We start from the raw sequence: 12156 nt of genomic DNA, 5'->3' as shown, positions 1-12156 counted from the left end.
CCTTCTTGCGGCGCGCATCGTGTCGTTCCTCGAGTCCCGAGGCAACGCGGCGACGTCCGAGGTTCTGGTGTCCCACTTCCGGGGGTCGGTGGCGGAGGCGCGGATGCCGCTGTTCCGGGAGCTGCTGAAGCGCGTGGCGCGTCTGGAGCGGCGGGCGGCGGGGGACCGGGGCGGCAAGGAGTGGGTGCTCAAGGCCGAGTTTGGGGGCGAGCCGGCGGCTGGAGGGGCGGACGCTTAGCTGCAAATGTACACCCGCTGGCTGGGCCGCCGCTGTCGTGATGGGTAGTGGTGAGAGAAGAGCAACGTGATCCTTGACTGCATCCGCACAAAGTCCAACAAGATGTATCAATGTTTTGGTTGGTTGGTTGATTGGTTGGTTGGTTGGGGGTTTGGTTGGGTGGTTGGCTGGTGGCTTTGTTTGATTGCAATGCTGGTGCGGGGCAGGGCATATGGCGGTCAAGCGCGGCCACAGGAGTGTCAGCCGCAGGCAGGAGCGTTCGTTTGACGTGTGAATGTTTGAACAAAATTGCAGCGCTGAGAGAGGCGCCGCATCCTTTGACCGACTGACTGGGATTTTTTGAAAGTTGCGGGCAGGTTGATGCCGGCCCTCTGCTGGCGCTGCTGCGGACTTGAGTAACTCTGCGAACAGCACAAGGCGATGCTGTCAGGGAGGGTCTGCTTCGAGGGAATGGCTTGAAACGGCAACATCGGCATGCGCTGCAACACCACTGCTTGCCTTGTCGTGCTGGCATAATTCCCCCCTTGGCGTCAAGCGCTGCAGCAGCAATTTATTTCTTCAGATTTTCGTAGCTTATGCGTCTCTGACGCGTTGCGATTCGTGATCTCGATTCTCGCTCTGCACGATCTGCGATCAACCAACACGGTGATGAGATCGTCCTCGCATTCCACTTCTGATCCCCGCAACATGGGTCCTGGCGACCGTGACGTTGGTGCTGCTGGCAGCGGCGGCGGCTCAGGTGGCGGCGGTGGCAGCCCGATAGAACTGAGGCTGACAGCATCCAACAACTTCCCTCTCAAAGGTCCGACTGTAACCTGTGGCCTGTAGGGATCGGACTAGCCGTGGTTGCGTCAAGGGGGCGCACACGGCTGCTGCTTAGGCAACGCTGCCGCATGGGCACTGCTAACCTCGGCCGGAGCATGCCGCTCAGCAGGATACCTGAGAGCCACTCTGCGCACAGGAAAATCGCAGGCTGCGGCCCCCGTAAACGCGAGACCGTGCGTAGTCCTCGACATAGGTTTTTATCACTCACCCCTTCCGCCAGGCTGCCCAGCTATGCAGTCCAAGCGCCCCAGTGGCCCGGGCGACTTCCACCGCCTGCTGCTGCACAACCGGGCACGCGTCATGCAGGTGGGCGCGCGGCAGATGCAGCCTGGCTGGCAGCAAAGGGTGCTGCAGCTGCAAGAAGGAGGCAGCATGCAACGGCTTAGCAGGCAGCTGCAGCCAGCACATGGAAACAAAAAGAAAATCAGTGCCGAAACATTGGATATTGCGGCCGCCGCCGTTTGCTTATGTGTCGAACAAGTTGTGACTGTCAACCACCAAAACTATTGCCAAGCCCATGATCCCATCCATGACAACCAAAAGACCGCCTCCCTTCCTCTGGTACCTGTGCCTTGCTCTTATTTGAATCCGGCAACGCCACCCCGCAGCTGCTGCAGGTGTGTGCAATGGCCCGTCTGCTGCCGTGCTCGGTTTTGAATGCAGCCGAGTGCTGTGGCAAAGGCTGTCTCCAGCTGCTGCTATGCCCCCCCCCTCCCCATGCCACGGAAAGTACAGCGTGCACCCAAACTCCTGCTTGTGCCACACGTAGTGGTTTGAGCGGGGAGCGGCGTACGAGCGTACAGCGCGGCTGGTGGTTTGGGCGGGCGCAGGCGCTGATGACATCACCGTCTTCCGCAGGTAACACGAGGTCGTTTGCGTCTGCAGGTTGTTTAATGACTGGGGCAGCTCATGCGTCAGTTCTGCTTGCTTCATAACGCTATGTCGTCACCCTGCCCCAGCCGTGCAAGTACTGCGCAACATTGATGCACATCCCCCTGCTGCCCCAACCGCGCCCCCCGTCTGCACCGTAGGGCCCTGGCCGCGTACTTCCCAGCCCTTCAGATCTTTTCGACCCCAACAGTGTCTCAAAGCTGCGGCGGCAGCTCGAGCAGTGCAAGCAGCGAGGCCGGCAGCAGCAGCGGTGCAGGTTGCCCGCAACGCCTGGTAATTGGCATTGCATCACGCGTGTCAGGCGATGACATCACTACGCCCTCTGAACAGGTGCCACTGCAGCCCCAGGTGCCCCCTGGGCACCAGCTGCAATCGGCGCCACTGCAGCAGGACCAGCAGCAGCAGCAACCGCCGCTGCCACAGCAGCTGCTGCCGCAGCAGACGCAACAGCAACTTGCTGGTGTTCAACAGCAGCAGCTGCCATCACCGCCGCAGCAGCACCAGCCACAGCAGCACAAGCAGAGTTGCATCCAGAGCACCGCGCCGGCTGCAAGCCAGCAGGCGCCAGCCACGTGTGAGTATGGGGCTGGGCAGCCGTCACTGCTACATCGCGGCGCAGTGGATGGCCCGTCGGCAGGCACCCCAGTCACAAGCCTTGTTTTTGAAAGGGGCCACATCGGGGTGGGCGGCGCTGCAGCTCGGGGCGCAGACGCAGCTGGCCCAGAGGGGCAGCAGGCGGGCCGGTGGCAGGAGGGGGCAGATGACTCTGAGGTCGAGGCCGCAGCCGCCCGGCTCTGCAAGCGCGGGGGTGTGATGGCGAAGGTGGCGGAGATTGCGAGGCGCATGTCCGCAGTGGCGCAGTCGGTGGCTGAGCAGGTGGGTTGCATTAGGGAAACAACACAGGCGCAGCAAGCCAGAGTATGGGCAAGCTGGTTGCCCTGGTCCTTGCCCGGCTGCGTGCACACGCACCACAGCAAACGTTACAGCCGTCCCGTCGATTGTGCGTGCGCTGTGTTGGATGGACTGGCAGCCTGCTTGCTCGAGTCCTCTCGCCTGCAACATACAGTATCCCTGGACCTCTCGGTTTAAGAGAAATGGCTGCCGGCCCCCCCAACGAATCGTGCGTCACAGGGTGGTGTGCTGATGCAGGAGCTGTGCGAAGCCCTAGAAGAGGCAGCCATGGCCGACAGCTCAGCCGCGGACGCTGCGGCAGAGGCCAAGGCACGCGGTTTGCTGGGCTTCGAGGGGGGCCGCAATCCGCCGCAGGTGCCGCTGGCCGCGCGGGCGGCGGACTTGTCAGTGTGCGTTGCGGCCGCCAGCAGGGGCATGCGGGCGAGCGCCGCGGCAACCAGCAGAGTCGCGGGGGCGCTCGAAGCTGTCGCAGAGCAGATGGCTGCCGCTGCGGGAGAGAGCGGGGCCGATGCGGGCGTGGCCGAGCCGCTGTCAGGCTCAAACGCATGCTGCGGTGGCGGTGGCAGCGGCAGCGGTGGTAGCGGCGGCGGCGAGGTTGGAAGTGGGGTTGATGCAGCCGAGGGTCTTTTGGGAGCGATGACAGCGTGGGAATCTGCGGCTCCCTCGGAGACCCCCGCGCCAGCCGGCAGGCAGCCGTCACTACAGCGGCTGCCACCTGAATGCCCTCTGCTGTCCATCAGCGAGCCGGTCACTTCAGATGGGGGCGGCGGCAGCGGCATCGGGGGCGGTGTCACTGGCGGGGTCAGCAAGCAGCGGCCGCAGCAGCTGTCGACGGGCCGCGGTGTGTGGGGGCGCCGGGGTCCTCCCGGTCCGTCACGGCTGGGGCGCGGCCGCAGCGCGGCGGGCGGCTTTGGGGGCCAGGCTCAGCAGTGAAGCGGGCACTCGGGGAATGTGCGTGACTGGTTGTACGGACCAGCTTGCCGGGTCACGGGGACAGTTTGTAATGGGCATGGTGGGAGAATGGCACGTGTGCAATGGTTTTAGGTATCTGCATGCACAGGGGAACGCCTTTGTGAACCTTGAGTCGCACGCAATTAGCACGCACTTACTTCTAGGCAGCAACCTTGGCAAGCAGTGGTCATTGGAGCATCTGTGCCAGCCTCTGCTCGACAGTTACATTGCCAGATCTGTGCTGTTGTCACACAGCAGCAGGGATGGGTGCTAGCTGCTGATGAGCAGCTGTGAACGCGAATTGCATATCAATTTTGATAAAAGATTGCATGTTGACTCTGCACAATATGCACGATGTGCGTCTTACTCACCATAAATATGCAAAACACATCTTGCAGTGGATGCACATATGCAGCACACTGTTCATAATCCAGGGCCTCCTGATCACATGGCTTGCTGCCTAATAAAATGGCTGCCAGCCTGAATCATCCCCAAGCGCAATGGTGCTGGGTCTTCAAAGCAGCACCAACAAATCTGATGTCTTTGCCCGACGGCAATTGTTCCTGCGAGGGGTGATGTGCGCATGGCATGGCTCCTGCATAGGCACAGAATGGCACCTGTGCGGACCAAGACTACATATTCCCGGGATGACCTACTAGATCGCAAGTCGCCCATGTGGCTGCTTGCCATGCACCTTGGAAGGTGGAAAGGGTTGTCCGGCCTTCCCTCTTACCAAAAACAAGCTGGCGCGTGCTCTCAGCGCCGGCCACGGGGTTTGGCGGGCTGGGTGGCGGTCCCGACTGCTTTTGTGGCGCCGTTTTGTTGTTGAGGCTGGGCTTGGGGAAGTGCTGCGGACTGGGTGGCGCTGTCGGCCCTGATCCTCCTGCCGCATTTGGGGCCTTAGTGAAGTTGGCAATGGAGTTGCGCGGCGGCGCGGCGTTGGGGCGCGTCAGCTCGGGGAGCAACGGGCTGGGCGTGAGCCACTCATGGCTGGTGGCAGCCATCCCCTGGGTGCTCGGGAGCAGGAGCGCGGGGGCTACCGGCACAGGCAGGCGCTCAGCAGCGAGCGGTGCAACCAGCAGGCTGGTGTGCCGTGCCCTCACTCAGTCCTGGGCGCGTCGCTGTCAGCCCCAGCTGACCGCCCCAGCCGCATGCCCGACAAACACGTCCGCCCCATCAGGGGCAAGGGGCTGGTGGGAGAATCTCGCCCTGCCGCCATCCCTTCCCTTGCCGACTGGCGCAACGTGCGCCCGTCAGCCCTTGCTTGGCAATGCAATATGCCGGCAGCTTGCAAGGTAATCAGCAGCGCTGGCCCAGCCGCACCATAATAGACGAGGCTGCAGAAGCACTTGCCCCCGTGGCAGACGCCACCCCCTTTGATGCATGTTGGGCCGCATGCGAGCGTCTCGCAGACCTGGTGGGGGCCCAGGAGCATGTGCCGGCTAGGGATGATCATGCTACAGAAAAGGCAATGTGGTTGAGTGCTGTTAGGCAGGGGACAGCTGACCCAGCTGCATGAGCCCCAAGCAGCCCCTCCTCTAGCAGAAGCTACGAAGGCAGAACTGTCACAGCGATGCAATTGCTGCCAGCAACACAGAAACGATTACGAGCCTTTTGAATGATCAACGCAATGGAGGTCTGATCGACCCACCGCTGCATTGTTTGGGCAGGGCCCGAGGACGCCTTTGCTGAAACCAGCCTCAGTGAGGGGCACGACCTGGCCTGTGGGGCAGGCCAGGGTCTTATTCCGCACGTTGACTTGAAGCACCCCTGCTGAAGCAAGTGGCGGGGCAAAACCGAGGTTGCAAGACGGGATAAAGAGCACGTGCTGTGGTTTGCATTAATGAGGTTGCTTTCCTGCAGGTACATGTTTGCTCGTGAGGAGGCGCCTGGCCTGCCCCTTGATAGATACCGATTTCCTGGCAATGTCAAAGTACTGCAGCCGGTAAACAATTGCCTGGTCGCCACCCTCCAATCAGGCATTCCCTCAAATGGTCCCTGCATTCACAGCAAAGTGCAGCAAAACCAGCAGCAGCAGCGCACCTCCTGGTGTGCATTCCATTGGGAAGCACGAGGCATCCACCTTCTTGTCCCGCACCATATATGCGTTGCCTTGCTGCACCGCCAATGGGCCGGTCATGGGCATGCAGCGGCTCTTCTGTCCATGGATCCAGCCGCCGTACTCTGAATACGGCACCTAAGTTCGAGCACGGAGGGTTATGAGTGACATCACACATTGACGTAAGTGACTTTGCTTGCAACTCTTGGCTGGCGCACAGGTGCAAGCTTGGGAGCATCAAGTCGAGCTGAGGCATGCGAAACGCGCCGCGCAAGGAGACAACGCACTGAAATCATGTCTGAACATCCCACCTGGTCGTTTACATTGAGGCAGCTAGGAGAGCCAGTAAGGTCCACCTGTAGGTCAAGATCGGATTTGCACGCTGGGGTAAAGTCGGATGCGGGTGCAGGTACCAACAGCAAAAGCGTATGGACAACAGGTGGACCATAAAGTGATGCCAACTCAAGCGAGCACCAAAGCGGACAAATCTGGCTTTACTGCAACCAGCCATAATTGTGGGGCGCTGGTGGAAACCACACGATTCCCAGGTTGCAGCTGCCCTCGTTTGGGTTACCTTGACATAACAGCCGTCAAAGAACGACACGTTGCGGCAGGAAGTCAGCGCGACGTGATCATAGGTGCAGACGGGAGCATTTGAGGCGGCGTCCGCTTTTGAGCAGAAGAAAGGATTCCTCGGGTGGGCCTTGAGGTAGGCCTCACAGTCGCCCAGAGCAAAACTGCAGCCGGCCTGCTGGGTGTTGCATTCGTTGCGCAACAATCAAGATCAGGCAATGAAGACAGACCGGACCAACGCCGCGCTCATGTGCACATGCACATGCAGCAATGCTCAAGACCCTGAAGGGGCTCGTCCTGGTATTGCATTGCGTACGTCCCGCACCTTGTACCCCCAGGACAGGAACCCCGCGTTGTCGTAGTTCACGTCGTACCAGCCAGTGTCCTGCATGTAGGCCAGCGTCAGGCGGCTCATGGTGTCGGGGCGCCCGCTGTTCACCTGCAGAAGGTGGCGGCGGTGACGTCAGCGTCAAACTGCAGGGCCCGTAATTCCCGAGTAGACGGCGACATGTGGGGTTTGCAAGTCACGCTCATCGATAGGTAGAGGGAGGTTCCCTTGGCTATCTGCAATGATGCAGGCGGGCATTGCCCCCATCCCCCAGAATTTCAAGCCATTGACACATGCAGCGTGCAGTAACTTGCTTGCCGCACCCCAGGCATCAACCAGGAGAGCATGTGCAAGTACAAGCGACGGTCAAGTACCCAAGCACTCGCACAACCACCGTCAAGTGGAGGACCACATCACACCCACAGCGCACCCTCTTTGCCGCCAGCATGATGTCACCCTGGTACAGCCGCGCCTCCCAGTGGTCACCGGCGCTGCCCCGGCCCCCTTCTGACTCCAGAAACCCGCCTGGCATTGTGGGGCAGCCCGACTGGGCGCGCGCCTCACGAACGACGTTGGGGGTGATGATGACGTCGGCGGGCCTGCGTGCAGGCAATCAGATGGCACGAGCGAATTTTGCTGGGGATGTGGGGAAGGCTGGTGTGCGCATCAAAGGGTAAGGGCGCACGGAGGGCGTAGGGGAGGGCGTCCAGCAGCACCCTGCTGCCTGGCTGATGTACCAGGCCCCTGGCACAAAGCAGAAAAAGCATGGGAGGATATGCAGATTCCCGCTCACCTTCCACGGGCATCCTTGACCTCCCTTACCACCTGGGCTTTTGGAAGCGCCTTGCCAGAGCCGTCATAAAACCTGGCCAGGGGCAGCATGTGTTGGTAGGGTCGTTGGACAAGGGTAGGACGCGCCTGCTTGCTGCGTGCAGGGGCTTGCACGAAACAGGGGATTGCAAGTGCATGACATCACAACAGCAGGTGAAGTCGTCCCTGGCCGCGGCCCCTAAGTGACAACCGCTCCCTCGGGCATGAGGGGAGACAACCCGTGCTGATGCAGCAAAGCACCACCACGCCTCACAGCACATGGGCACACATGAGCGTGGGGGGTATGGCTATTTGGGCAAGCAGTGACAGCCTGGCAACATGAAAGCGGCCGCATGTGCGCGTCGCACCATCCATGCAGGCTGCTGGCAAACCCCAGGGCGTGCAGCAGCTCGTGTACCACGGTGTCGACTGTCCAGTCCTTAGGGATGTCAGATGGGCAGATGTTGATGGTGCCCTGAAGGGTGGTGGCCCGTTGGGGGTGAATTCAGGGTGGCAGAATCCCGTGAGAGCAGTCGTGGCGGGAAAGAGAGGGAATGTACAGACCTCTCCGGCTGTGACGTGTGAGGATGCTGTTGTAGATTCTGACAACACAGCCAACCAGAATGGTACAAGCCCGCCACATAGCCAAGCGGAGGCGCAGCAAGCAGCGCTGCCATGAAGCTGGCGGCACCAGCCAACCAGCTGGCCAGGGTCGACCACAGCCACTATTTGGCAAGAGTCATACAAGCAAGCAGCCTGCAGATGGAGCAATGTGAGCAGCCTGCAGATGGAGCAAACCAAACCACATTGTGAAGTGTGGCCGATGCTCCTCACCATCACTGGGCGGTGTGTCTTGAGGTCCATCAAGCAAGGCAGCGCCCACGCTCCAATGCCGAGCGTGGAGCACGAGTCATCCTGCTGGGCTGTGACATACAAATAGAAATCGGTCCGTGCCCCACCAATAGGACCACCTATGGCACAAAAGGCGAGTTTGGGGGCAAGGTGCGCCGTAAATGGAGAGGTTTTAACATGTAATCTCGGCACAACAAGGGACGGCAACACAGGTATCAGCCACCAAGATCTTCTGCATACACTGCCCTCCCTTGCCGCACCCTGTCGCCCCTTGACCCTCGCAAGCCCTTTGAACACTCACTCCTGAATCTCTTGCAAGCCTGGCCATCTGGCATGGCGCAGTCTTTGTAGGGGGCTATGTGGCTTGCATTGATGCTTGCTAGCCCGCATGTGCGCGACGCGCGCGCCTTGTCCCCTGCCCCAAGCATGTCCGGCTCGTGGCCCACGCAGAAACCCAGGCTGCCGTCCTGCCGCACCGCCGCCTTGGTGCATTGCGGCGCCACACGGAACGGAGGCTGGGGCGGGCATTTCACGCTCAAGTACTTCTGCAGCACCTTCAGGGCGATCTCCACGGTGTCTGTGAGCTTCTTGCGGAGATCAGCGGGCAGGTTACGCATCCCCTGGTACTCGGCCCATATCTGGATTGGGCCTGGCGGCGCGCAGGCTGGAGCGGCCTGCAACAGTGCCTGCTCCCCGAGCTCGCGGGCACGGCGTTCGCCAGCAACGTCGGCCGCAGCAGCATGCCTAGCGCCCTGTGCAGCAAGTTCCACGGCCAATGCATGACGCTGCATTGCGGCTGCCCAAAGTTCCTGGATAGTGCCCTGCCGCAGCCGCTGCCTGTGCGGCAGCGGCTGGGCTGCGCCATGGGTGGAGTCACATGCCAACAGTGCAGCAGCTAGCCCTGATAGAAGCAGGAGAGCGGTGAAACTATGACACATAATTACGTTTTATAGGGCGACCACGCACGGTGGCTGCATCTCAGCTGGCCGATCTGCAGACTGCGCCAAAGTTGCGCAGAAGCGCAGCTCTTGCACTTCAGTAACGTATTGAGAGCACCATATTCAGCTCCGTCACCTGAGCCGTGTTGCTTCCAGGGTCACCTGCATCACCCGATGAGTTACAATTTCAAGTTGGCCAGGCTCGGGGTGTGTGCCTTGATCTCGCCGACCCTCACGTTTGTTGGCACTTATGGCCGGAAAAGCGGCAGGGGCACAACTCTGGATTCATACACGACCATAGCTCTGCCGGGCAGAAGGGCAGGAGGTGGAGCTGTGGGGTCAGGGACGGCGCGATCATCGTGATGCCCATGCCATATTACCGGTGCAGCGTATTTGCGACACATGTGCCCTCTCATTCCCAAGACCACATCTACATACTAGTGCGGCAGAACATCTGTAAAGTGATTCAACAGACATCCGTCAAACGGCCAACGCTGCCACGTGAAGACCGCTTATCAAAGAGGCAGGCACAATCAAGAGGACCTCCGCAATGACTGGAACAATACAGGGCAGGTGGCCAAGAAGTCGGGGGCCAAACCCGTATGTACAATGAGCACAGTGGTAGGCCTGTGATAGTAGTCGTGGTCTGTGGTCTGGCGCTGGATGGACATGTCTGCATGGCATTGGCCGTCGGCCCATCAGGCGCCCGGATGTTTGAGGTGTGCCCGTTGCATTTGGGGTGGGGTCGCGCCGTCCAGAGTGTGTGTGCATCCAGGCGAGAGCGCCCTGCCCCAGTTCCGCTATATTCACCTTCGGCCTCACCCTCTGAAGATGAGCGCATCATGGCAAGTGCATGGGCACAGTGATGAGGCCCACAACCCATCAACAATCGACCAAGTCACGTACTTTGAGCATCCACTATCATTTTCATCGCGCTTAATTTGCCATACAGTATACAGTACACTACGGTATAAACACTGCAAGCACATGCCTGGCGGGCACAACAACCGCAATCATATCGGTATCAGCCTATAATTCGTCAAATAAATACCAAGCTTCAATGTCCGGGGCGTTGCAGCAGCAGCCGCTGAGCAGCAACACCCGACGCATCCTGCTGCTGGTTGCTGCTGCAGCGGCAGTGTCGTTTGCTTTTGGCCGCAACAGTGCATCGTGCAGGAACCGGCAGACGACAAGCAGATATTCTGGCATGAGTGAGGGCGAACTTCACGAAAAAGGTCTCTGGCGGAGCCCAAGGCTTGGAGCGGATGCCTGCATCGTGCGGCACGTGAAGAGCCGCGACACGTGGGAGGTGCTGCTGGTCAAGGTGCATGCGGCGTGTGCGTAGTCCGCGCACGCGTGTTGATGTGCTTTTTATCTTGTGTGCATACGCATGTGCATATGTGCATGTTCATTTGCACCTGCACATGCGCAATCCTATTTGGCACATGCATGTGTGAGCGCCCGGGTTGTGTTGTGAGGGTTTTGGGGCTGTTCAGGGCGGACCGCCATAGGGGTATATAATGAATTTTGGCCGCAGCTACTCGGCGCTGCACGCAGCAGAGGCCAATGACCCACAAGACCTTGTCCAACCCACCCATCCCAAGAGCCCGCCGCACGTAATTAACGCATGCATACACTTTTGGCGGCGTCCCCTAGGCATGTCTTATGGCAATTGTCACACAGCAAGTCTATAATATCGCAGGTCCACATGACAACACTGACCTGAAGTGATGCTTGCATCTTATTACTTGCTTGCCTTCCCTTTGGGGTCCTGTAAGCACCATAGTGACCAGGATAGTGACCAGGATCTGCAGCCAATTCGTGTGAGGAGGCTAGATGTGCCAATAAAAACGTTGCCGCTAGAACCCTTGATAGTCAGGTCATTAGCACGCATGCAGCTGCCCTGACGCAAACAATTTGGGGTGAACCCCCGAAATGTCATAGACACATTGCTAGTTGGCCCGGACCTCACAACACAACATAATGCTATCCCATGTGGACGTGTGCTCAATTTAGGACTGCATGCAGCATGCCGCATCTTGCCCCTTTAACTTGTACATCCCCCCTCTTGCTTGCCTGTGTAGCGTAAGAAGGAACCGCAACAGGGTGCGTGGTGTGTTCCCGGAGGGTTTGTGAACTGGATGGAGGACCCTGTTGAGGCCGTGTACCGCGAGATACAGGAGGAAACACACTTGATACCCGACCGTGAGGTGAGTTTGCTTGAGCACAGCAGCAAGTGCCGGTACATGCAGGCATTGGCTGCAACGCAAGCCGCTTTGTGCACAGCGGCAAGCAGAGGGGCATGCAACGAAAGGCATGCCAACCCATCTGGAGGGCATGCTACATGGTGTTTCAGGTTGACGGGCACCACAAGGACAATTCTGTCTATTGTGCTTGATGAAGGGATTTTAATCCGCAATTCTGGCACCATTTTGGACATTGGATGTGCGCAATCGATAGCGAACCGCATGGCCGGAGCTGCTTGGTTTAGTAACATGCATGCACGCCGTGTCAGCCACGATGTGAAAGCATTGAACGAATTCAACACATATGTGCCGGCCCTAGCATGCGCACCCTTGTGCGCAGTGCGGACCAGCATACACTCGGGGCCTTTGTGCACGCCTGCTTTGAACGGCGAACAGTGGCCCCTTGAATCCCTGTCACACAGTGCTGATGCTACCAAGTCATATCCCATGAGCCTGGATGGCTCCAGGAGCGGGCGACCTCGGGATCTTGTAACCATCCTAATCCTAGGCCTAATCCTAGCTCTCCCCCCCCC

General features: G+C 59.6%; 2 protein-coding genes across 2 annotated transcripts; one reads left to right on the top strand and one right to left on the bottom strand.

Annotated features, from left to right (window-relative positions):
- Positions 1-34: 34 nt before the first annotated feature.
- Positions 35-238, top strand: MNEG_7591 (hypothetical protein; the record flags this gene model as incomplete). Its single annotated transcript, XM_014043937.1, has 1 exon — positions 35-238. A coding segment is annotated over one exon (204 nt), but the record flags the coding sequence as incomplete, so codon positions are not given.
- Positions 239-6370: 6132 nt separating this feature from the next.
- MNEG_7590 (leishmanolysin) lies at positions 6371-9056 on the bottom strand (the record flags this gene model as incomplete). The annotated part of the gene is made up of 7 exons (XM_014043936.1): positions 6371-6373; positions 6775-6888; positions 7208-7376; positions 7571-7642; positions 7956-8062; positions 8422-8510; positions 8741-9056. The coding sequence occupies 7 exons, from the start codon at positions 9054-9056 to the stop codon at positions 6371-6373; spliced, it is 870 nt and encodes a 289-aa protein (XP_013899390.1).
- Positions 9057-12156: the final 3100 nt, after the last annotated feature.

This window comes from Monoraphidium neglectum (genome assembly GCF_000611645.1).
Source record: "Monoraphidium neglectum strain SAG 48.87 unplaced genomic scaffold scaffold01356, whole genome shotgun sequence".
Taxonomy (NCBI): Eukaryota; Viridiplantae; Chlorophyta; class Chlorophyceae; order Sphaeropleales; family Selenastraceae; genus Monoraphidium; species Monoraphidium neglectum.
Note: the sequence above shows the minus strand (reverse complement) of the source record. Positions and strands in the feature narration are given on the sequence as shown.